This window comes from Papilio machaon, chromosome 8 (genome assembly GCF_912999745.1).
Source record: "Papilio machaon chromosome 8, ilPapMach1.1, whole genome shotgun sequence".
Taxonomy (NCBI): Eukaryota; Metazoa; Arthropoda; class Insecta; order Lepidoptera; family Papilionidae; genus Papilio; species Papilio machaon.
The window spans coordinates 4,585,231-4,608,035 of NC_059993.1; the positions used below are offsets into that span (position 1 = coordinate 4,585,231).

General features: G+C 31.0%; 2 protein-coding genes across 10 annotated transcripts; one reads left to right on the top strand and one right to left on the bottom strand.

The window, feature by feature from the left end:
* Positions 1-279: 279 nt before the first annotated feature.
* LOC106717692 lies at positions 280-19,269 on the top strand. Of its 3 annotated transcripts, none has more exons than XM_045679157.1 (14): positions 280-304; positions 1,440-1,639; positions 2,129-2,323; positions 2,581-2,691; positions 2,973-3,026; positions 4,192-4,303; positions 4,572-4,689; positions 5,179-5,314; positions 12,147-12,286; positions 16,202-16,320; positions 17,440-17,594; positions 17,674-17,803; positions 18,365-18,537; positions 19,037-19,269. In XM_045679157.1, exons 2-14 carry the CDS (start codon positions 1,474-1,476, stop codon positions 19,150-19,152), a joined length of 1,725 nt encoding a protein of 574 aa, XP_045535113.1. In that variant the 5' UTR covers positions 280-304; positions 1,440-1,473; the 3' UTR covers positions 19,153-19,269. The 3 variants fall into 3 exon arrangements, with proteins under 3 accessions (XP_045535113.1, XP_045535112.1, XP_045535114.1); XM_045679156.1 differs by lacking the exon at positions 280-304 and adding an exon at positions 1,045-1,165; XM_045679158.1 differs by lacking the exons at positions 280-304; positions 2,973-3,026 and adding an exon at positions 1,045-1,165.
* LOC106719059 lies at positions 6,645-13,371 on the bottom strand. 7 transcript variants are annotated; one of them, XM_014513345.2, is made up of 4 exons: positions 13,270-13,371; positions 7,792-7,968; positions 7,338-7,525; positions 6,645-7,010 (listed from the first exon to the last, which is right to left on the bottom strand). In XM_014513345.2, exons 2-4 carry the CDS (start codon positions 7,926-7,928, stop codon positions 6,820-6,822), a joined length of 516 nt encoding a protein of 171 aa, XP_014368831.2. In that variant the 5' UTR covers positions 7,929-7,968; positions 13,270-13,371; the 3' UTR covers positions 6,645-6,819. The 7 variants fall into 7 exon arrangements, with proteins under 7 accessions (XP_014368831.2, XP_014368840.2, XP_014368824.2 ...); XM_014513354.2 differs by lacking the exon at positions 13,270-13,371 and adding an exon at positions 9,178-9,242; XM_014513338.2 differs by lacking the exon at positions 13,270-13,371 and adding an exon at positions 8,866-9,015.
* Positions 19,270-22,805: the final 3,536 nt, after the last annotated feature.

Genomic DNA, 22,805 nt, shown 5'->3' on the forward strand with positions numbered 1-22,805 from the left:
ACCATTTTTTAAAATTTTTGTATCTCTACTGCATGGTCTGTAGACAGAGAAATCATTTGTCTACGTTAGGGCTGCATTTGTTCCTGGTAACTACAAAACGGCTAGGGGATTTTTGACGGGAAGGTAGGTGATGAACGGGCATATTTAAGGCTACTTTTTAAATTCTGCGTTGCCCGAGCCACCGCTAGTCGCTAGTACAGAATAGAGATAATTAATTGTCATTAACATTATCAGCAGGCGCTTTTAAGTTGGAACGAAGGAAACACTATCATTTTCAAGTAGTAACCTGTCCATATGTCTAGAGGTCAGTGATTAGTGATTCTTATTCGATTTTTAAAAGTAAAGTAGTAGGTCTATGAGCAATATTTATTAAGGGTGTGTTCCGATATGCACTGCGACCACTGTAGAGTGTGACGTCAATTCAGTATACTGTGAAGCCGTTCCTTTATAGCCAGTTGTACTGGTTACGAGTTAAAACGGAACGTAATCTCGTATACTGTCAGCCGCATTTTTTGACGCGACATTCAAATGAGTGTATTCAAGTTTTCTAGTACATTAAAAAAAACTGTTTTGGAGTACTGTCAAATTAAAAATATTTTAATTAATATTAATTATAAATTGAATTTATAATGTAATAAAAATAAGTACTTTTTTAAAAAAAGAATATGTTTTTCATTATCAACACAGTCTAATAAGGTTAATTTTTGCAATTCTTTCATTGTTTTATTTATTAATCCAAACTAATTACAGAACTTTAACATTTCTGATTAAACTGTAGTTTTGTTTATAAGATGTCAGGCACTCGGGTGGTATTGACTGATCACGTGATCAAAGTACTGCGAGTACCTTACCTCGAAAACGCCAGTGCTCACAGTAGAATATGGCGGAGATTTATGACGTCATATATTTCCCTAGGGTACTGCGGCAGTGTACTGGCAGTCCATAACGGAACGAATTTTTCTACAGTGATAGCACTGTGCAGTGCTCGCAGTGTAAATCGGAACATACCCTAAGCAATGATTTTGATTTGATTTGATTGTGGTTTATGGTTTTTATTTTGTGGCAAGTTGATATCCTGAATCTTGATGTTGGATTTATTTATGAAAGTTGTTTACCTTTTCGCGTTACCTTGTTATATTTGTTTATGTTACAAACATCTATATTGGTAAGTTCATAAAATTAATGTATAAAATAATAACGCTTATAGGCTTTATTTATATTTAATAATCTCTGTCTAAGCCTCACACATTCTTATTCATTTACTACAACGATAAATTCTTTAGATTTGACTGTAGTTTTAAAAGAAATAACTGTGTCGTAAGTGCATATTTATAAAGCATTTAATGCAAAGTGGGCAAAATAAAAAAAAGCAAGGGCACTCTGTGACTCATTCTATTCAAACAGGAATTAGTGACTGATAAATGACGTGATTGTTTTAGTTAATACAGTGACTGTTGAAATTAAATTATAAAAATGGAAAACTTAGAAGAAAAAGTGATTATGACACCGAAATGTAAAACACCCACATCAACCACTATAGTTGTGGAAAGAAAGGTGGTTGATGCTGCACCTAGTGACAAAATACATGTCGCAGGGGGAGACCATACTGGTATCATAATAAACAAGGAAAAAGTATATGGTAAGTTCAATCCTAACATGTCATTTAAAATAACCAAATAAATTATTCAGTAGTCAGTAATTCTTTCAATTTATTGATGAAAAATGAATCTTTTTTGATGAATCATTTGAATTTTCATATTCCTTCAAAAGGACACATATTAGCTGAATATCTAACAATTCTTGTCAATTTAAAAAACGATAATGATTGATTGTGAAGTAAAAATAGTTTAATTTATTAGTGTATAGATACTACTTTTACTTCAGTAGTGATATAATTAGTGTCTATAAAAAAAATTGCGGACATGATGTATTTGCTTTGCCTGTAACGAAAATGTAATTTTAAATATTTTTACTGTCTGCAAATCCGTTTGTTCCACATATGGTAAAGTAGCCAATGTGTGCGAGTAGAACTTAGGCTATTTATTTTACTTCATACCGCACTGACGAAGTTGCTGACTTGCTGCAAGTTTGCTGACTGCAAGTTTATTTAATAAAAATATGATTTCAGAGAATGGAGTAACAGAGCCATGCCATGCACAATTAGAGTTCTGTGTCTACTTGGTGTCAGCTGCCACTGGTTCACATACACGCGAGGCGAGAGCACTAAGGTTCTGGTTCAAACCTGAAGTTCCACGGGATGAATGTCCTCATGAGGCACAAAGCTTCTTCCGTGAACTTGTTAGTCCACAAGACTTTCCTAAAGGTAATTCAATTTTGATTTTTCATAGAACTGTGTAATTTAATTATATTTTGGATAAATAATGAATTATAAGTAGGCTATTCTACTTTGATTGCATGGATTTTATTTTCATTAGATTTCATGTACATACAAGCAAATTTAATAAAAAAAAATCAAAAAGGCAAATTGTGGTAAGAATCTTGTTTCTTACAAACTATATGTGATAAAATTATTCTACAATAGTAGGGTTCTTATATAATTTATATGAAGATTGGTTTCAGATTATGTTGGTTTCATTAAAAAAATCATGAAACTAATGCAGCATAAATATCATCAACTTAAAATATTGGAAGTTGAACTCAGACAAGAGGTTTGTGGACCACCACCACAAGGTATGTACAAAATATTTAATTACATTAGAGTTTATTATTAATGCAAAGGTGAAATGATTCAAAACATTTTTCTACTCAGTAATAGAAACAACAGATTTGATTAAATGTTGTTTTGTCCCCACATTGAAATATTTAAATATCTACCTAACAGACCTAAATAGGTTCCAAAACAAAAATTTTAAAGTATCTCTTTGTCACTAACAATGTATTATTTATATATACATAGTATATATGTTATTCATGTTTTATTACAATAATTTTACTCTTCAATTTGATGACAGAATCAAATGGCGTTATTTCCAGTAAAGGCCTTATATACAAGTATTCTAATGGATGTATGTATGGTAACAACTACATACAGCATGTAGTTTGTTTATTGTTTTTATTTTATATACTTCACTAATATATTGTGAGTTTGTATTATAATTTCATTTGCACATATTAACTGTATATAATATCCCAATCACTTCTATATGTTTATTTCATCATTTTAATAATAAATATATCCTTTTTTTTATACCTTTTAATTTTTTTTTTAATGACTGCATGTAAAAGACGTGAATGTAAGAGTAAATTATATTTAATTTAAAAATACCATCAACTTTTTTATTTGTTTTTTTTTTATTTATACCAATGTTTATTATGTTATTACATGTTATGTGCTTGTATATAAGCTTATTGTTGAATTGAATGAATGTCTATTTCACAATATAGTAAAGGAAACACTTGTATACACTTGAACATAAAAATGTTAACAAAATTAGTCCTCAAAACAATATTACTTTTAATAAATACATTAAGAATGACCTGTCATATGAAGATTACATAGCTAATTATTTATAGGCACAGCCATTCACATAATTTTATAAATACTATTTTTTATAATAACAATAAACTTAAAAACTAAACATTGTGTACATTTTCCCAAACACACATTGAGAGTGCATCAAGAATACATATACATAAATGAATTTGCTTTTGTAGTTACCTATCGTAAATTGTAATTTTGTCACAGAAATATTTTATAATATACTAGCTTTTACCCGCGACTTCGTCCGCGCGGAATAAAAAATAGAAAACAGGGTAAAATTTATCCTATGTCCGTTTCCTAGTTCTAAGCTACCTGCCCACCAATTTTTCAGTCAAATCGATTCAGCCGTTCTTGAGTTATAAATAGTGTAACTAACACGACTTTCTTTTATATATATAGATAGATTAATTGTTAAAATTACAATTTTTACTTGTATCAAAATTTGCTAGTGTTTTATTTTAGATTCCATTAGATTTTTTTAAAGTATAGATAGATATAGAGAATATTTTTATTCACTAGTTATTGTTTAGCTAGATTTCATTTCATCTAGATTCTGGATAGCATAAATTATTAATGCAACATTAGTACACCTATTATAGTCATAAAACAAAAAAAATACATATGTAGGTGCATGTTTAACTTAGAAAAATATTGTACAACAGACAAACTCAAATAAATTTATGTTTCAGCTTTCATTGAAGACAGTGTTTTGAATCAAACACAATTTATATCTGAACAAAGAGTGTTGGATATGATTGAAAATGCATATCCCAATCCATTGACTGTAGAAGATTTTGTAACGTAAGTTTCAATGTCAAATCTATATTAAATTTCATATGGGTATGGGATCCAATAATTGATTATTGCCTATGTAAGGAATGTTTATCTAGAATTATTCGTAGTTAATTCAAATCAATGAAGCAAAATAATTGAAGTACCTGACCTAATGATTAAAGGCGTGATTATTTTATGTACTTCTGCCCATGCTAAGTGGTTAAATTCTATCCAATTTATACAAAAATGTATATTAAAACATTTTTTAATTAATAATGTCATTATATTGCTACAGTGTTGGAAAATGGTCAAAAGCAGAGGTCAAAGATGCTTTGGAAGCTTTGGAAGAAAAAGGTCTGACAAGAGCAATGTCGGAAGGTCTATATATACGACAACATAGCATTGATACACAGGTAATAAAAATCATAAAATTTAATTAAAATGTATTATTATTTTCAAAATGTGAAATTACAAGAAAGGAAAGAAGTCTACTTGGAAATTCGTGTTCATAGCATATGTTTGACCCTTGACCGCATGAGATTAATTTCGGTCTCGTTAATTTAATAATCCAAAGTCCTTCACATTGGAATAGACGTCATAAAGGAATTAGAAGTTTTAGTTCTATGTTACTGTTCACAAAATCTCTAAAATATACTATAATATTGACCCACATAGCAAAAAAAAACTGAGTGAGATTTATGTCAAAAAATCATGTTTCTTTTTGGTGTAACCTACAAAAATACAAACTGGTCCTTTTCATTCAAACTTCGGCTGTTGGTAAATATATCTCAGTATTTTATCTACCAACACTTTCCATCAATTGTGCTATTATTTTTTATGCTATATTTATAATATTAATTGCAGAGCAATGAAAATTTTTGAATTGTGTTTGTTGTATGTAGGTAGTGAAACAAATGCCCACGCTGTGCTCATCTCGGCAGCCAAGCATCGCTATCATCACAGCATTGTACTGTGAAAAGCAAGCCGTCGACGCCATGATGGATAACCAAGAGACATATGTCCGTTATACCACTGTTGGTGAGTAAAATCACACTTAATTATTACTTGCCTATCTTACGCCTTATGAATTTAAAATTGCTATCTCTGACTGCTCCAAAATAATATAACGTGTTGACATTTTCGTCAAATGAATAGCTTCAAAGTTACAGAATTATTGGACATACTTGAGTGTTAACCATTGCTTTCTATTAATAGCATGAAAATTTACATTGTGTTCATGCTTTTTGTAGAAAGTCATAGGACTGAAACCCAAATTCATTGACTTAAGTGTGAATAAATACATCCTGATTGTTCTTTATTTCTTCCTATAGATTTATGCAGCTGTTTGTTCTAACTATAAAATATACACTATTGATTTAATTTACCTGTAATACTTGTGTAATATTGTAATAAGATGTGAAGGTTGCAGTGCAAACTATATGGGCTATAATGTTTCATAATATAAATTATATTAATATATTTCTGAATTAAAACTTATTATATTAGTGACATGTTATAAATGATACCACATATTCTGATCGTAAAACTGCATATATAATAGGGCTCCAGTGAATATAATTTTGTTTCAAATTTTATATAGTTTCTGATTAAAATTGCATGTGGTTTATTTAATAGATTCTATCTTCTGCTTGTCTTATTTATTATTATATATCTTTCTTCTGACTAATATTATAAATGTGAAAGTTTGAATGTTTGGTAGAAGTTATCTCCAGAACAGCTGCATGGATCTGGATGAAATTTTTTAGTCATGGAACATTGTCTGGAAGAACACATAGACTACTTAAAATTTTTTTTTTTAAAAAAAGTGGAGCAAAAGCTAGTTAATAATAAAATCCAGTTGATAATATCCATTTATTCAATATGAAATAAATAATTAGTCACAATAATTTAAAAAGTGATGTAAACACAATATCTAATTTGTTACACACAAATATTCATCAAGAGAAAACAAAAATAGCTGCACAAATATTCAACTAAATAATACTGAAAATACAATAAACTCAGTAAGTTCTACTTTAAATCGGAATATAGTTTCTTAAATGCATAAATAAAAAGCTTAAATGTTTTTACTGTGGGTGGGATAAACGAAACTTAACACTAGCTGTCTTATCCAAATACATAACAATTAAATGGAAAATATAAAAGGCAATACAACAATGTGGTACATTAAAATAAATACATAATCCTATACCTTATACATAGTCATGAAACAAAGATTAAATAAATTATTATGGCCAGCATTAAAACTAAATAAATGAATTTTCAAAAAATTATTATCAGAATTTAAGTATCTTTTGTGAGAATCAAAATTAACATTTCAGTAGAGCAATTTTTAATTTCAAATGTTATTGGTGACTACAATTTGTTTTGCATCAACACAACTCATCTGAGTTTCCATCTTTGTGGAAGGCATATAAATACATTCTATAACTTATACATTATTAATTATCATAAGTTTAAAATATTGTGTACTTTGAGTACTTACTCATGAAGTAGAATATATTCACCGTGTAGACCAGTTTTCATGCAAACTTAAATTCTAACACTTCAACTTTAGCAACATCACCACTCAATGATAGGAATCTTATATCATCTATATTATGTTTTAATGTAATTTGTTCCAAAAATGATTCGCCAACATAAATATCTATTATGTGTTCACTTTGATAACTTCTACTTACTCTTATAGAGAAACCAAATTTGAAGCTCAAATCTGAAATATAAAAGAAAATGAAACTATGATAATTATGTTTAATTATGTGTTATACTATTGTTTTAATACTTTACACATAAAATACCCAAAATATCTTTATATTTATTTTATAATTTACATTAAAATTCCTAAATTTCCAAAGTTAACATGATCAGTGCAACCGACTTACATAATGATTCCCTCACATACTCAAAATTTATACAAAAATCTTTGCTACATTTTGATTTTTTGTGTAAATTATGTTTTTTTCCATGTGTTAAATGTAAAAATATTTTTGTTGTTTGATTGTTATTTTTCAAATCGAATTGAATGGTAAAGCATACATACCTGTGAATAATTCTGTAGCAAGAAAGGATTGATAGTCTCCAAGAACTGCTTCATCATTTCCATTTTGAATAACTTTCAATAACAAGCGGTTTGGATTTGTTGGATTAGCCGGAAATGATGCTTCTAGTTGGCATGCAATATTTTGATAGTCAGGTGACATACTGCCTGTTAGTAAACTTACTGTCAATCTGTAATACAAAATACAAAATTTTTGATTCTAATGAAAAGACAAATTACCACTTTTGAAATTTAATTAGATTTCTCTCCATTAAAATGGTATTAGTTAAAACTAATACCAGCAAAATTGAATGACATTTACAGAACCAAATAAGCCACACTTTAATACACAGACAATGTGTAACTTAAAATAATAACAGGTTACATAGAAGTTTAAATTGAAATGTTAATCTATTCAATATTTGTGCTTTTTTAACTAATTAATATATATACTCACACTTGTGGGTTATCAATCATATTACCAGCAACAGTGATCTCATCACCTGCACTCAATTGCTTCGGTAAGACGAACATGATTTCGTTTTTTAACTGGGTTACTGGCCAAGGCGGAGCTCTCTGACTGCTACCATTCATGCGTCTGCTAACATCCACTTCTTCATTGTCAACGCGAGATCTATTAAAGTCGATGAGTTTTAATACAATTTTAAAAATTATGTAACCTATTTTTCATTCGCGAAGATAATGCATAAATTATACCGTGAAAATAAATACGAGAATCAGTGCTCGTACTTCTACTTCTAACTATAACCTAACATAATAGTAGCGTAGCGACACCTTTATCATTTAAAAAAAAAAACAATATTAACAGCGCCTAAATTGCTAAATGTAAAGTAAGTAATGTATTTTAATATAATTTAAATTATGCACTTGACATTGTTTTGAATAAATAGTAATAGTAAACAATAACTATGTCGCTGCGTACACGGAGTACGCTTGACATTGACATTTAAATTGACGTCTAGGAATTTTGAAAGTATAGCAAAAATTGTATTACGACATATTTTAAATTGAAAGTTATTTTATTAATGTTTCGAAACAAATTATTATTTCATACCCAGCGATGCATTCCAAACATGCTTTCAGCATCTTCAACTATTTCTGGATATAGATACGATTCCACAAAAAACTATGCGTCTTTTCAATCGAAAGCCGTGATTTAAATGACCAAATCAAAGGTGCATCTTGGATTTATGGTGACGTAACATAAAAAACAAACACGGTGTCACTACACAAACCTCCGGTTTAACGGCTAGCATGTCACTGTACGTGTAGTTAGCTGCGAGACTTCAGTTTGAATTGCGGAGCAGATTGTTCATTCATACATACACTACTGTTATGTGGCTGTCGTTGCACTGCCACTGAGAAAACTTGTTCTTACACATTATCGCTAGTTCCGTATCAAGTAATATTGATACTACGTATGAAAGAGGCGCTTGCGCCGGCGCGCCGATCTTACGGTCTTATGATACGCGCGATCAAGAGAATTTTCATAATCCTGTTGTTTACTTACTTCAACAAACAATGTAGGTAATATATAACTGTCGACTACGAGATAACACGGTTTCGTTAACAAGGACAAGTTTTTTTAAAAGTTACACCAGGATTTTACAAACGATCTATCGCTTGATACAGTTGATTGAATTTAAGTTTAGAGCGCTTATAAATAGTTATTAAATCTATAGATTATTAGGGTACCGCTGAGATTACCTGAAACCATCTACCTTAAATGTATGTAGTTTGTTAAAACCATAAAGGGAAAACAATATCTCATTCTATCGCCTACCATAAAGTAGGCGCCTATTATAATGTCAATGTTTATTACCGTTAACTGGAGAAACTACTGTGAACCATGCCTCGTGTTTTTGTTTCTTCTTTCGTTCGGAATGAATTAACAAGTTCGACGAATCGTGACATGAAAACAAACTAGCCTTGTGACAGAGGTTATACACGGTGTATACACAGCAATGGCTTGTTAAATCAATCGTGAAATAATAAAATTAGCATATTTGTGATACTTTATAATAAAACATGGACTATGTTTTTATGAAATTTACAAATACTTAAGAATCGCATAATAACCACTTCTCTTGTTTGCGGTAGATAGACATAGCAAATTTTCCTCGTTTTTCTGGGACTTCAGTCTCATGTTTTCTATGAAAAAGGTGATAATTGAACCGCCAGACAATAGATTTTAAATTTACAAAGGTAAATTATAACTTTATAGGGCTAATTTGGGTTGCCTTTACGTAATCTATTTCAAGGTTGGATAAACTCTTTGTTTAGAATAAAAAAATATTTAAGACTTACGAAAATGAAAAGGTCAGCATGCGGAACCCTTGATACGCAGCGGTATATTCACTTCTATTACGACGATCAAATTCTTCTAACCCGTTTTACTAACCTAAAAAGATACAAAGACCTCCATGGGTGCGTGGAATAACCAGATTTAAGATAAGAATGTCAGGGTCATAAACATACAATTGTTATATTTTTATACTATGTCATATTTTAGGCGCCAATCTTAATTGCGTATACATATATAGGTATAGTGTGTGAGTAACCTGTGAGTTCTTTTAATCGTATAAACTATAATATGAGTCATTTTCTGTTATTAGTAATAGTAAGTTTTAACTTCTAAGCTATTTCTAAATAAGTAATGATGGGAGATTTTCGTTTAGGTGTCCTATCCTTGTATTAATTAGCATGAAATAGTAATTCTAGTGATTTGTAGGAAATGCAATGGTTTCTTGTGCTGTTTTATTTATTCTACAGATAAAGAACTAAGCGATGACTAAATTATGTCCAAATTACCTAGAGCGGATATCAAAAAATAAAGCAAGTATAGTAGGTACTATCGGGGAATCTGGCGGTATTTCACTTTAAAAGCTCGTTTGAACGTTTCATAAATATTTAGACGACGACGATGCGCAAACAATAGCCAACAGTACTAAACTGTAAAATGTGTATGTACGAAAAAAGGTCGGTCGGTGTTATACGACTAATTGCTTTTTACTATTAATACGTCGTTTGCGCAACTCACTACTACCTAAATGGTTATTTTTTAAGAAAGGACAGAGTATGTCGCGAAAGACTCTGACTGTACAATATCCTTGATGATAAGTGATAATCACGGAAAGGAATTCATATCAAATTATACCATGGTGTTAAAGTTATAAAACTTTACGAAGTGAAAATATTTTTTACATATGTTAACGCATAAACCGATTTCATTATGTCTTTCACAATTTAGTAGGGTTGCATAATAATAATTTTTACTATTTATTAATGTAGACGTTAAAATTTACTCGAATGACTTAACTAATCTATCGACTATTGAAAACGACAAATCTCATAAAAGCAGTGAAATAATGAAATAAAATATAATTACGAAGGGCAGATATTGTAATGTCCAATCGGAACTAAAAAGTTTTTGCTTACCAATGTTTTAACTTTTATGATAAATCGCTGTGAAGTAATTAAACCAAGACACTTTTTAGCTTTTTAAGCACTTCTATATTGTTGATGTAACACGTCCTGCGCCAATTGTTATACTGATACATTGTTACTCTTTGTTAAATAATAAATATGTAATTTCAAATTAAAGGATCCATACTCTACAATTAGTCATATTTAACTTAAAACAGACATTGACGTCATGATTACCTTCCTTAATAATTAAAATACGTACATGGAATAAATAATTTCAGATAAAATAAAACAAATGATTCAGTTATTCTAACACAATGCAATTCATGTAGTAATCACCTATAGGAGTCGAATAAATAATCGATTTTCATATGGTTTATAGACGACAAAATACATAATATGTATATTATACTATATATCAATGCAGTACCTGTATTCCAGATAACATAAAAAGTATTTTATGCATGTACATATATAATTATAACTACTAATTAGTATCAACCTACCTGTGAATACTGAGATACTTATTCATTTTAAGTTCTTGATATAGTTAATTTAACATCAATTTTAATAACACACAGTTATAAACATAAAACATACAAAAAATATTTGAAACCGTCTTCGATATTTATACGCAAAAAGTTTGTTTACATATCCACACTAGATTAGCAAAAAAGGGTAAGAGACAAGAGGTTTAAATCTATTTGCTTACTTTATCTGTGTGTTCCCTTCAAATAAATACACCCTAATATTAACGTCGTAGGACACTAGGTCAAGGTTGTGTTCTTATAAATCATAAAAAATATGTACTGCAGTATCAACATTTAAACCTTTGAAATTATACACAAATGAGATTCAAATTTCTTAATTCTTCTTAATTAGCTTCAAAGATAACAGGATATGCCTAAATAACTATAATTACATACACTATATAATTCAAATACAATGAATTCTACAAGACAAGAAAATTAGCTAAAATCCAAGGTATGTATGGTGAAAAATTCTTCACTAATCAGCTGCTAATTTAACCGTACTCAGTACAAATATATCAAGGAACGTAGACTGAATTTACAGAGTTTGTTCAGACTTCACACATACAATGTTTTCTAGTGTAAGGTGATCCCTGGTTTAATATGGATAAGAGTTTCTGTAATTTTCTGAAATAAACTGTCGCGATTCGATGGTGATCATTTTTAATAACTGTTGGTAGTTGAAGAACTAAAATGGTGGCCATAAAAAGATCAACAAAACTGCATATATATTAACATAGTCCGTACACGCAAATTTTATGTGTTTGCGACCTCGAGTCGACCCTTATCGTTTTCTGAGATTATTGGCCAATTCAATAAATGTTGCTTGTTTTAGGCGAGTCTAACGTGTATACCCTGGGTACGATCGGCACGCATCGAGTGGTGACCACAAAGCTGCCGTCAGTGGGTCGAACCAGGGAAGCGATGACCGCAGCTGGCAACACTACAACAAGACTGCTTGGAATATTCCAGAAGGTAAATACAGTCAAAGAATTAAATTCGCTTACCATTCGTAATCGAATGTCGTACAGCAAATAATAAACATAAGAACTATAACTAAGCAAATATCACATTTTTAATATCTAATGAGGATATGACAACTTTTTGGCTGGCTTAATTATATTGTGAGCGTCATATGACATTTTAACGAAATGGGTAGGAAATAAACATCCTCGACAGTATTTTGTGAATACGTTTTATTGTGTAGTGGGCTGAAATAAACGTCCTTTATATCCTTCTTTTACTTTTTTGATTTCGTAATAAAGCTATTTATATTTTAGTGGCTATAATATACCAGTATGTTAGCGCACCTTCGTAAGAAATAACTATATTTATAGGAATGGACTGAATAAACAACGGTGAAGATAATCGGTACTGTGAAAGTGTGTGGTTGCTCTCAGATTTTTTTAACATAAACACTGTGAAGTTATTGAAATAGGTTGCAATATGTTGTTTAATTATGTGTAAATACATATAACAGGTTAAATATATGTACAACGTAAACTTCATACCGATAGATATGATGTCATACATTTAAATTTCTAGTTGAGTGTTATCACGATGCTATTTATATAGATTTGCTGCGCTGGACACTTATATAAGCTGTAGCTATATACTTAAAAATGTCATACTTTTCCACCTGTGACCAAATTACTTAAGATTTGCAAGTTCTAATAGAAGACCGATGATTGATTAACAATATATAGAAGATTTCCAAGTTATACAATAGTTAAAGAAAGAGATGTAGTAACTAGAATCTAGACTATTTATTATTATTTGATTAATATTGTACCAATCTGATTTATGCTTCTGTAACGCACAAAGGAGTAATAAACATTTGATTATTATAGAGTTACGATAGGCTTTATTAAGAAGTTAAGTGGATGAAAATCGTTTAATTTAAAACGAAATCTCTTTTATGATATGTACTAAGTAAGATATTGAGAAATAATACTTACATTTTATTTTTTAATTAGACGTCTGTTGAATAGTAGAAAATATAAGAAGGTCGTGTTTTAAGTAAAACTGTTGTGATTAAGGAGACCGTGAGACCAAACTTTGCAATGCGGTTCTTTTATCTGAATATTCATTCATGTATTAATATATATTTTCACGCTGAATGACTATTACTCCCGCGTATGCGTCTGGAATTTTATGACGTCATTAAATGCTGTAATCTCTACTTCGATAAAGTAATAGATTAAATTTTTTGATGAGAAATTTATCTGGAGAATTAACTGTAAATGTAAGCTTTACTCAGTCGTCCAAGGAAGTAACGGTTTTGGTGGTCTTTCCAAATTTGGATCTTAAAGATTCAACAACCTACTATTGTCGTTTAAAACCCTATTTTGTTTTTGTTAATATTTTGATTATTTTGGTATTTAGATATTTCTCTCGCAGGAGTGAAGAATCGTGTTAAATTGGGTGATAAATTCGGTATCTACTTACATACGATTTTACTGTTACTTTAAATGTCTACGAACGAGGTTCGTAGACATGAATATGTGTCATAAATGTATTTTTGATATTTATAAATTTGCCATTCGTTTTGTCAGGAAAACCGGATTTCATTATGGCTTATTACATTATACCTCTGCAAAATTTTACTCACACGAGTCAGTCTACGTAGGTTAGGAAGTACATTGTTGCTGTCTGGCGAACAACGTTCGCAGAATTACGTCATCAAAGATTTAAATTGTTCAGTGAATGCTAATTTGATGGGAAAATCATACTAATGTTAAATGCGAATGTTTAGATGGATGGATGGATGTTTGTTTGAAGGTATCTCCGGAACGGCTCAGCGGATCTTGATGAAATTTGGCATAGATGTAGAGCATAGAACACGTAGGTTTAGGTTTAGGTTTAAAGAATTTATTCTCAAAAAGACAAACAAAAAGTCACTTACATGAGAACAATATAGCTATACATAATAGGTTACTTATTACATTTTTTTTAATACCGCGCGGACAGAGTCGCGGGCGACAGCTAGTGCATAATGTTTAGAAGACGAAGTTTGGAGATACTGTATATTTGCAATTATTTTGGTCATCTTGGTAACATTCCACTGTCAACTTAGAGAGTAGCAACTTGAAATGTATTGTCTGTATTTATTTTGTAATCAGAAATTCGCTTCTACTGGCGACAGTTAATGTCCCTGACTGTCAATTCGGGACACATATATAAGTATTCATGTACATACTTGTGTCTATTAAGACAAGTTGCGCATATGTGATTAACACTTGTGTACAATTTATCTAAATAGTTTCGCTTCAACACAACTACGATGTATTACATGTGTCTGGAAAATGGCAGTAAAATATGTAGTATTGTAAATCAAACGTAATTAATACATTGAAAGAAACCAAAACATTTTGTATTTTTACGACTTAGTTTCGGTACATATATTAGTCAGAAATAAATATGGCAACATAAAGTGCCTCAGGCGATTTGTTCCACAGCAGAGAAGACGCGCTCTTGACCCCGTTTTATTTCATCCGCACAGCGCCACTATGGAGATTTTATTTGATTACATACTTAGGTCTTGAACACACTAGCGTCCAGTTTTGTAACTAATTGCAAAATATACAATTTATTTTATATAACCTTTGAGCACTAGAAAAGAAAATACAGAGGGAGTGGGAGAAAGGGTGAAAAGGGTCCCACATATTGTGCGGCTAAGCTTTTTTTAAACTTGATACTTTGGGCAATCCTTCCGTAAATAGACACTAATGCTTGATGAAGCTTCAAGTTATTAATTCAAGTTTAAATTACTTTTCTATATTTTTCGATATGTGTATGTATATTCCACTTCGATAGTTCTCTATAAAATCGAAAACTACCAAACGTTTATACAATACATATTAAAGCTGGCACTCGAAATATGCTAATTCTATATGAGCCGGGTTAAAATAGCCGTGCGTAATTGAATGCCAAAGATACGCTCGCTCTCTCGCATTATTTAAATGGAATGTATTGCAATTGGAAATTTATAGTAACAAAATTATTATCGGAACATACGTCATATATGCCAATTATATTATACAGTGTAACCGCAAATTAGACAATTATGAATCAGTTAACGACTTTGAACATTATTTTCTGTTAGTTACTAGGTAGGTACTTGATCTTATTTTAGACTTAATAACAGTGATATGGTTAATTGTCAGTTATAGTTGTACAGTTTTTTTTTTGTAGTACAGTTTAGTTTAGTAATAGTCAATTTGCATGGTGCTTAAGGAAATAATAGAGTCACAAAGTTGCAAGGGAAAAAAACGCGACGACATTGTCGAGTGGACCAAATGTTGAAATGCAGACTTTACTGAATGTAATAAACTCACCCTGCCCCAATCTGACGCGCTTCAGTATTTATTACGACCCATTTATTTTACTTAATATTATGACCGGCTACCCTAAAGTGTTTCATTTCTGGTAAGAGAACTCGATTGTGTGTAAGATGAGGGACCTTATATTTTTCCGCCACGTTTGAGTAAATACAAAAATCCTCGCTTCGCTCTACTAAAAGATTCATGTGCATTGTTTTCCCTCGGAGACGACCCATATATCATCATCATTTGAACGTTTCACAAGCGACGTGGAAACAATAACGGTAGAACGTAGCCTTTAAATGATACAGTACGAAAAAAGTCGGTTTAGTTGTACACAGCGAAGGGCCCTGGCTGTACTATTCTAGTTTATTCTTTTTTCTCGTAGATCTCTTTTAAAATTTTAATCATTTCTTCAACTTATGTATGTACTTTTTACTGTGCGCCATCGTGCATCTCGGCCGGGTTTTACATGGACCTTAGGGGACCATATACAATTTTGGGACTTACTTCCTCAGGCTTATACAATTGATTTATATCTTGCTAATAGTACTTTGTAAAATTTCAGGTAGAATACGTGTTTTTAGTAGGCGTGGGCGGCGGCGTGCCACACTACACAGACTACTCGCGCCACGTGCGCCTCGGTGACGTAGTTGTCTCCACGCCAGCGACAGATTTGAAAGACAAGTTAGTATATCAATTTATAACCCCTAGGATTTTCTACAAAATGATTTAAGAACCATATATTATTTAATTTAACACACTCGTCAACTGATGCATACTAAACTGTTTATTCTGTTAATATTTTATACTTAACCTACACTAAGGATCATAGTAATAATTAGTAGCCTATGTGTTCTTCTGGACTATGCTCTACATCTATACCAAATTTCATCGAAAATGTTGATCCATTTTGCTTCTATCAATCATCCATCCATCTATCTAAACATTCGCATTTATAATATAAAAAAAATCGAGTACATCACTTTAGTCGAATTTTAAAACACTTCTGACCTTTAGAGTCAAAGACTATTCGTTCGATGAGCTAAATTGACAATAATTAGTTTGAACCTACACGACTCTGCAGTAATCAAATTTAGTGATACCATGACTTCAGTATTAACACATCAATTCTGTCGAAATATATTAATTATATCACTATTTAAATTATGTAGTCAATTAAATATAAAGATTACGTAATCATTAGTTTAATGTAAGTATTTTTTTTAATTTTATTAATATTTTTAGCCGACGTCAAAAAGAAGGAGGTTACAATTCGACTGTATATTTTTTATATAAACTTAATGTAAACATTTTAAGACATTTATGTACAAATTTAGTTAAATTGTTTTGTTATTCTATGAGCTAACTTCCTCCCAGAAACAAAATTAAAAACATACTTATTAATTTAATCTTGATAAAATAAAACAAAAATAAGTAAAATGTTTTCCAAAACTCATTTCCATTTATTAAACTTCTCATTTCAATTCTTAAAAACTTAACCTAGATACAATTTTTTTTACAAGTTGGTCAATAGATCGTCTGATAACACCGATTTTATTTAACTAATTTATATATGATACCAACGATTTTAATTAATTAATAGCTATAAAGCCATTTTGACTTAAATCTTTACCTGGACTAGGATATTACTCATAACAATAGTGTAATTATAAACAACGATTATGTCATTGGATGTCCATTTCGTTATCCATTGGAATATTTAAATATGGCGATCGACAGTTACAATTAAATAATTACAACATATTGAGAATAGGTTGTTGATATATTTTATTGTATTTGCAGGTATGTTTACATTTTCTGTGAGAAGGCTGAACGTAATGACAAAGGCGGATGGGACTATGAAGTGAAACCGTACAAACCTGCCAACTTTTTGTTACAAGACATCGCGTTACGTCTAATGAAGACTGAAGCATCTTGGAACTTATATGTTAACGAAGGTAAGTTCGTTTAGATGATCTATAGTAATATTATATTTTTTTATTTTTAATCTGTTTTTGTTTATATTTGTGGTACCAGGTCTGCAGCGCCTGTGCGGTGTGCCAGGACGCTGGGAGGCTCCGGAGGACGCCACCGACCGCCTCAGTGTTGACGTTGGCGACGGAGTCTTCATTGAGGTGTCGCATCCCGCACCACAGGGACATCACAGGTATCACATCTATCATATATTATTACTTAAACATTAATTATAATTCAATTCATATAAGATTCCCTGATTATTACCATATACTTATATAATTTAAGTCAGTGATTGGTCATCTAATGTCAATAGAGACAACATCTTTAACTCATGTATATTTACGGAACTTTTTTGCGTAAACATTGGTATAACTATTTTCAAATATCTTGGCGGCTCAAGGTAATATGCGTGCGCCCGTACAACTTAAAGTGATGTATTGTGCAGCGACTCGTGTGAAGTTAACGAGCCGCCAAGATATCTGACAACTATCTTATATACATAAAAATCTTGTGTCACGATGTATGTTGCCATAGATGGCGGTGTACGTTGACTCATCTATAAAATTCTTCAATATTGTTTGACATCTATGTTGCCAATACACTCTAGATGGCGCTGTGTTCTGTTTCTTAGAATATAAATTCTATTATTACTTTATTTCACGTAATATTTATTTACTTAATAATTTTTTTTAATTCCGCGCGGACGGAGTCGCGGACGACAGCTAGTAATACTATATGTGTGTGTGTGTAGCCGCAGTCGCGTGCACTGCGCGCCTGTGTGTGGGGGGCGCGCGGTGGCGGGCGGGGGGGAGGTGCGCGCGGCGTTCGCTGCGCACGCGCACGCACGCGCATACGACTGCGAGCTGGACGCTGTGCTCGACAGTGTCGTCGGCAACTGCAAGGACTGCTTCATATCCATCAGAGGTATGGATCTAACTATTCATATTTCACAACAGTAAATAAATAATAATTTTATTTAGCTTTTACCACATTAGTCTTGTTCTTCAATTTGATTACTGTGACGCTGGGGAGAAAAACTACTCTTTGCTTACTGTAGTTATCGCAAATTGACTATAAATTTAACTCAATACACTCAAAATTCTGAACCGGTGGGCATAAGTTAAATGAAATTGTGACTTACCACTAACATCCACTCGAAGACGTCCAAAAATGTCACAACATCCTCTTTCTATGTCTGTATTTGTCATATTTTTTGGCTAAGTAGATTTTATATATATTCTGACAGAATCAACAGCGATAGCAGCGCCTCTCACGAATTCAGATATCCTTGTTTGACTATAAATATTGATAAATGTCATATTTATGTGTATTCCTGCATCCTATTTCCACTGACGTGACAGCCATTGCTTAAGACTGTTAAGTGGAAATAGATACTTATAGCCTTTACACGTGATATCTCCAGGTATATCAGATTACCGTGATGGCACTCGCGGCAAAGAGTGGCAAGCACACGCCGCGCTCGCCGCCGCTGCCGTCATGAAGGCCATCATTGTCGCCATGGACCCCCCCGCAGACTAAAACACCCCGTAAACACATGTCATTAGCACCCCCTAGTTACACCACACGGCACTACACCTGGTTCCTCCATTTACAAATTAGTTTTAGGATTTTTCAATAGAAAATTTAAAAGAACGTTCAAACGTACATAGAACTCTATTGGTTATGAGTTCAATTTTGACATTTAAAATACTAATTGTTTATGTTTTTAATTTTATACAATATTTAAAAATATACATTTTACATATTTATATATTCGCCTTTTACATGTATATCCTATTGTGTTACATTATACATTGTTGTAATATTTAAAATATATTTATAAAAATGTATGACGCGAAAGTTGATTCTAAAGAATCATTGAGATAAATGAAATTTTAAAACAAGATTAATTTTTTGTTAAATATTTTTTATTACTTTAAATTATTATGAGTGCTATTTAATTCAGTTTTCAAACTGAAATTTTACTAGCAGAATTTGTGGCACGCCCTAAGACCACTTTTCCACTAGCGCGACCAGCCACGCGACTAGTCGCCTAATTTTATATTTTACAGTTATAATTATCACAATATAAAGATTTTTTCTAAGTCGGTTAAAAAGATAACATATTTTATTATTAATTTAAATATAAATAAATTGAAGGCTGCAAACTTATTTCAGTTTTTTTTTTGTACCAACTATTTAGTTAAAATAATCAAGGGCCCAATATCATTGATAAATGTTTTTCATCCTTACATGTTAGTGTGACTTATTCAATTTAACAGTGAACTCTGTATAACGTCATTTAAGTATCCGGTCATTTTGCGACGTTATAACGAGTGGGCGTTATAAAGAGTTAACGCTGTAATTAGGGTGTTAGACATACATATAAATGGACGCGAATTCACTTGCCTTATTGATGGCTGTTACAGCGTATTGTTATAGAAAATGTTCATTATTAATAAGATTTATTTACAACACTTAGATTGTAGTCGACTTTAAACATAGTGAGACATTTAATGCTTTTTTAATGTTGCTGTTTTTTTACACTTTTATGTATAGTAAGTACATTTTGGTATGGAATTCTACAAATATTTGCATATGTGATGACTAAAATAGTCAATTTATATGTAACATTTTCACAGATTTTTATATGTTGTGGTTTGACAGTTGAGATATTTTTCAAAAACTTTTAACGAGTTTTTTATTCTTTATTGCAGTGAAAATAATGTTTTATGAAACATAATTACATGCTCTACAAATATTGTTTCACATTTTGTTAGAATTTGGTCAACGCAGCGAATAACACACTTTAAACTATTTAAATAATGTTTATTATAAAACTAATACATATTAATGGTACAACAGCGTACAAAATACTAAATAATATTCTATCTCAAGAACATATTTTTTTCCTTTTTTTTTTTCATATTCGAATATAAGAATGAATACAAAAACATGTCATATTTTAAACTATCTTGCTTAAACAGCCAGTCTTATAATGTAACAATCTCTTTGGATCTCCAAGAAGATCCTATTCACAATAACATTTAATATTATAATATCGGTGTAATTTCGTATAGAAAAAACTTTTTGAAAGTAAACCACAATGTTTGTCATAGTCAATACGGGCTCAAATCAGTCTTCCTATAAATCGTTTTACATAACTATCAGATAACGTTCAGTTACAATTTTTTTTTAACTAGGTTGTGATGTTAACATTTGTACATCCATATTAAGTTTGCATCTCGACCAATAGTCGAAAATCCTATTTTACTCCTTGTTATTCAAAACTTAAATACTAGTAGGTTTTTCTAAGTTAAATTTTAAATGTTATTACATTAATTCCACTGCTGAAATGAAATTTATTGAAAATGTTTCGGCAGTGTAAATGGTATCTTAACATGTCATAAACCGTTTGTGCCTTTGCCCTTTTAATATGTTTCAGTCTGATTTTCGATTTTTTTTTTCAATAAATCAAATGAATTTTACCTTACAAATGTGACTGATATAACAATATTGTTCCAGGAATTGACTAATTTAAGCATAATTATATTTTATTATGTTACACTATAATATTTAAATTGTTTCCGTATAACCTAAGTATGTTTGTTATTTGACCAATATTAATAGAAAAGTACCAACTTAAAAAAAAAAAAACAATTATCACGTAAGTTGATTTGATATTTTAATCTGTGGTAATTAATGCCATATTTGATGATATTAGATTTCGTAAAAAAAGTTACCAAATATTAATGCGTAAGATATGGCAACTCAAAAAATGTTGCCATGTCAATAGACCAGTGATCCTTATATACAGAATTGAGTTGTTGAGGGTATTTATTATTAACAATTTATTCGCTTTAGAAGCATTTTATTATAGTAATTATTTATAGTAAAATATTATTCACTGCCATTGACGGCCTATTTTATAGATCACTCTAGTATTTTAAACCAAAGTTAAAAAAAAGTTAAAAAGTTTATGGAGGCCTAGACGCCTTAGATTAACAGTTTATAATGCACATACTCAAATAATCTGGCATAAAACAAAATATACCTTTTATAAAACATTATCTAAAAACCAAATAACTATTTGTAAGTTTTTAAACTACAAATCCCCCTGATTATATGACCCCTATGACATTCAAGGACAGAATCATTCGATACGTATGACACCTCAGTGACCAAAATCGGTTTAGTCGTTTAGGCACCAGGCAGTCCCAATGTAACTTACAAACCTACGTATACAAAAACTTACCCTCCTGAGTAAGTCGGTTAAACAAGGTAATCCCCAGACGAGGTATTTTATCTCGCGAGAGCACTGCCAAACAGAAGTGACTGAACACGATATGATTCAGCTATCGGTCCAGTAACCTCAAAAACTCGGTTGTTTAATCAACTTCCGCGGAATGCCTATTAGTAGCCTTTTTTTTATTAATTACCTTAGGGCATTCTAGAATATATAAAAGTTGGTACTACAATATCAAAAGTTTCTTTTTTTAGTTTGCACCATGTTCGCATTTGTTTCCGGGACTTCCCCGTAATTTTGTTGAAACGTTAGTTACCCATTCTAATGAATAATTTTGAGATTCATGAACCTCTAGTGAGTGAGTGTTCAAGTTGGAGATCTAATGAATGTACTTTAAGATATAATTAATGAATGAGTGAATGATGAAGTACAACACCCAATAAATCTAATTTGAGATTCGTGAATCCCTGGTGATTGAATGATAAAAAAGTAATTAATTTATTTTGAGGTACATAAATTCCACACGAGGGGTTAGTATCAATAAACCACAATTAATTGAGGTTTGTAAATGTAAAAAAAAAGTTTTTATTGCCAGCCAGTTTATTTGAGTATGAGCATTAAATAGTGTTTTTGATACATTGTAGTTTCCTTGGATTACTAGAAAACGGATGATAAAGATTTTGAAATTCATTTAAATTATTTCTTAGTAATTATCGCAGATTATTTATAAATACATTTAAATATAGTTATTTTACATGTCATGTATTTGTAGTTTATATCGTATTTACACTAAAAGGGGAAACCCTGTGGAACGAATCATAATTCATGTGATCTTTCCTTATTTGCTTTTATAAGTTTAGAGCTTTGTTTTTTAATGGCACATGTGTATTGCGTTTTTCATATCTATTTAATTGCGAGTTGAAATAAATTATTATCCTCATAAACA

Excerpts from the sequence above, each read along its gene's own strand:
- LOC106719059 (XM_014513309.2), bottom strand. The coding sequence starts at position 8,441 with ATGCTGAAAGCATGTTTGGAATGCATCGCTGG. Across the intron at positions 7,969-8,409 it reads TGTTTGGAATGCATCGCTGG|ATCTCGCGTTGACAATGAAG; the intron begins GTATGAAATAAT and ends CGACTTTAATAG. Across the intron at positions 7,526-7,791 it reads ATGATTGATAACCCACAAGT|ATTGACAGTAAGTTTACTAA; the intron begins GTGAGTATATAT and ends TTTGTATTACAG.
- LOC106717692 (XM_045679157.1), top strand. The coding sequence starts at position 1,474 with ATGGAAAACTTAGAAGAAAAAGTGATTATGACACCGAAATGTAAAACA. Across the intron at positions 2,692-2,972 it reads TTGTGGACCACCACCACAAG|AATCAAATGGCGTTATTTCC; the intron begins GTATGTACAAAA and ends ATTTGATGACAG. Across the intron at positions 4,304-4,571 it reads ACTGTAGAAGATTTTGTAAC|TGTTGGAAAATGGTCAAAAG; the intron begins GTAAGTTTCAAT and ends ATATTGCTACAG.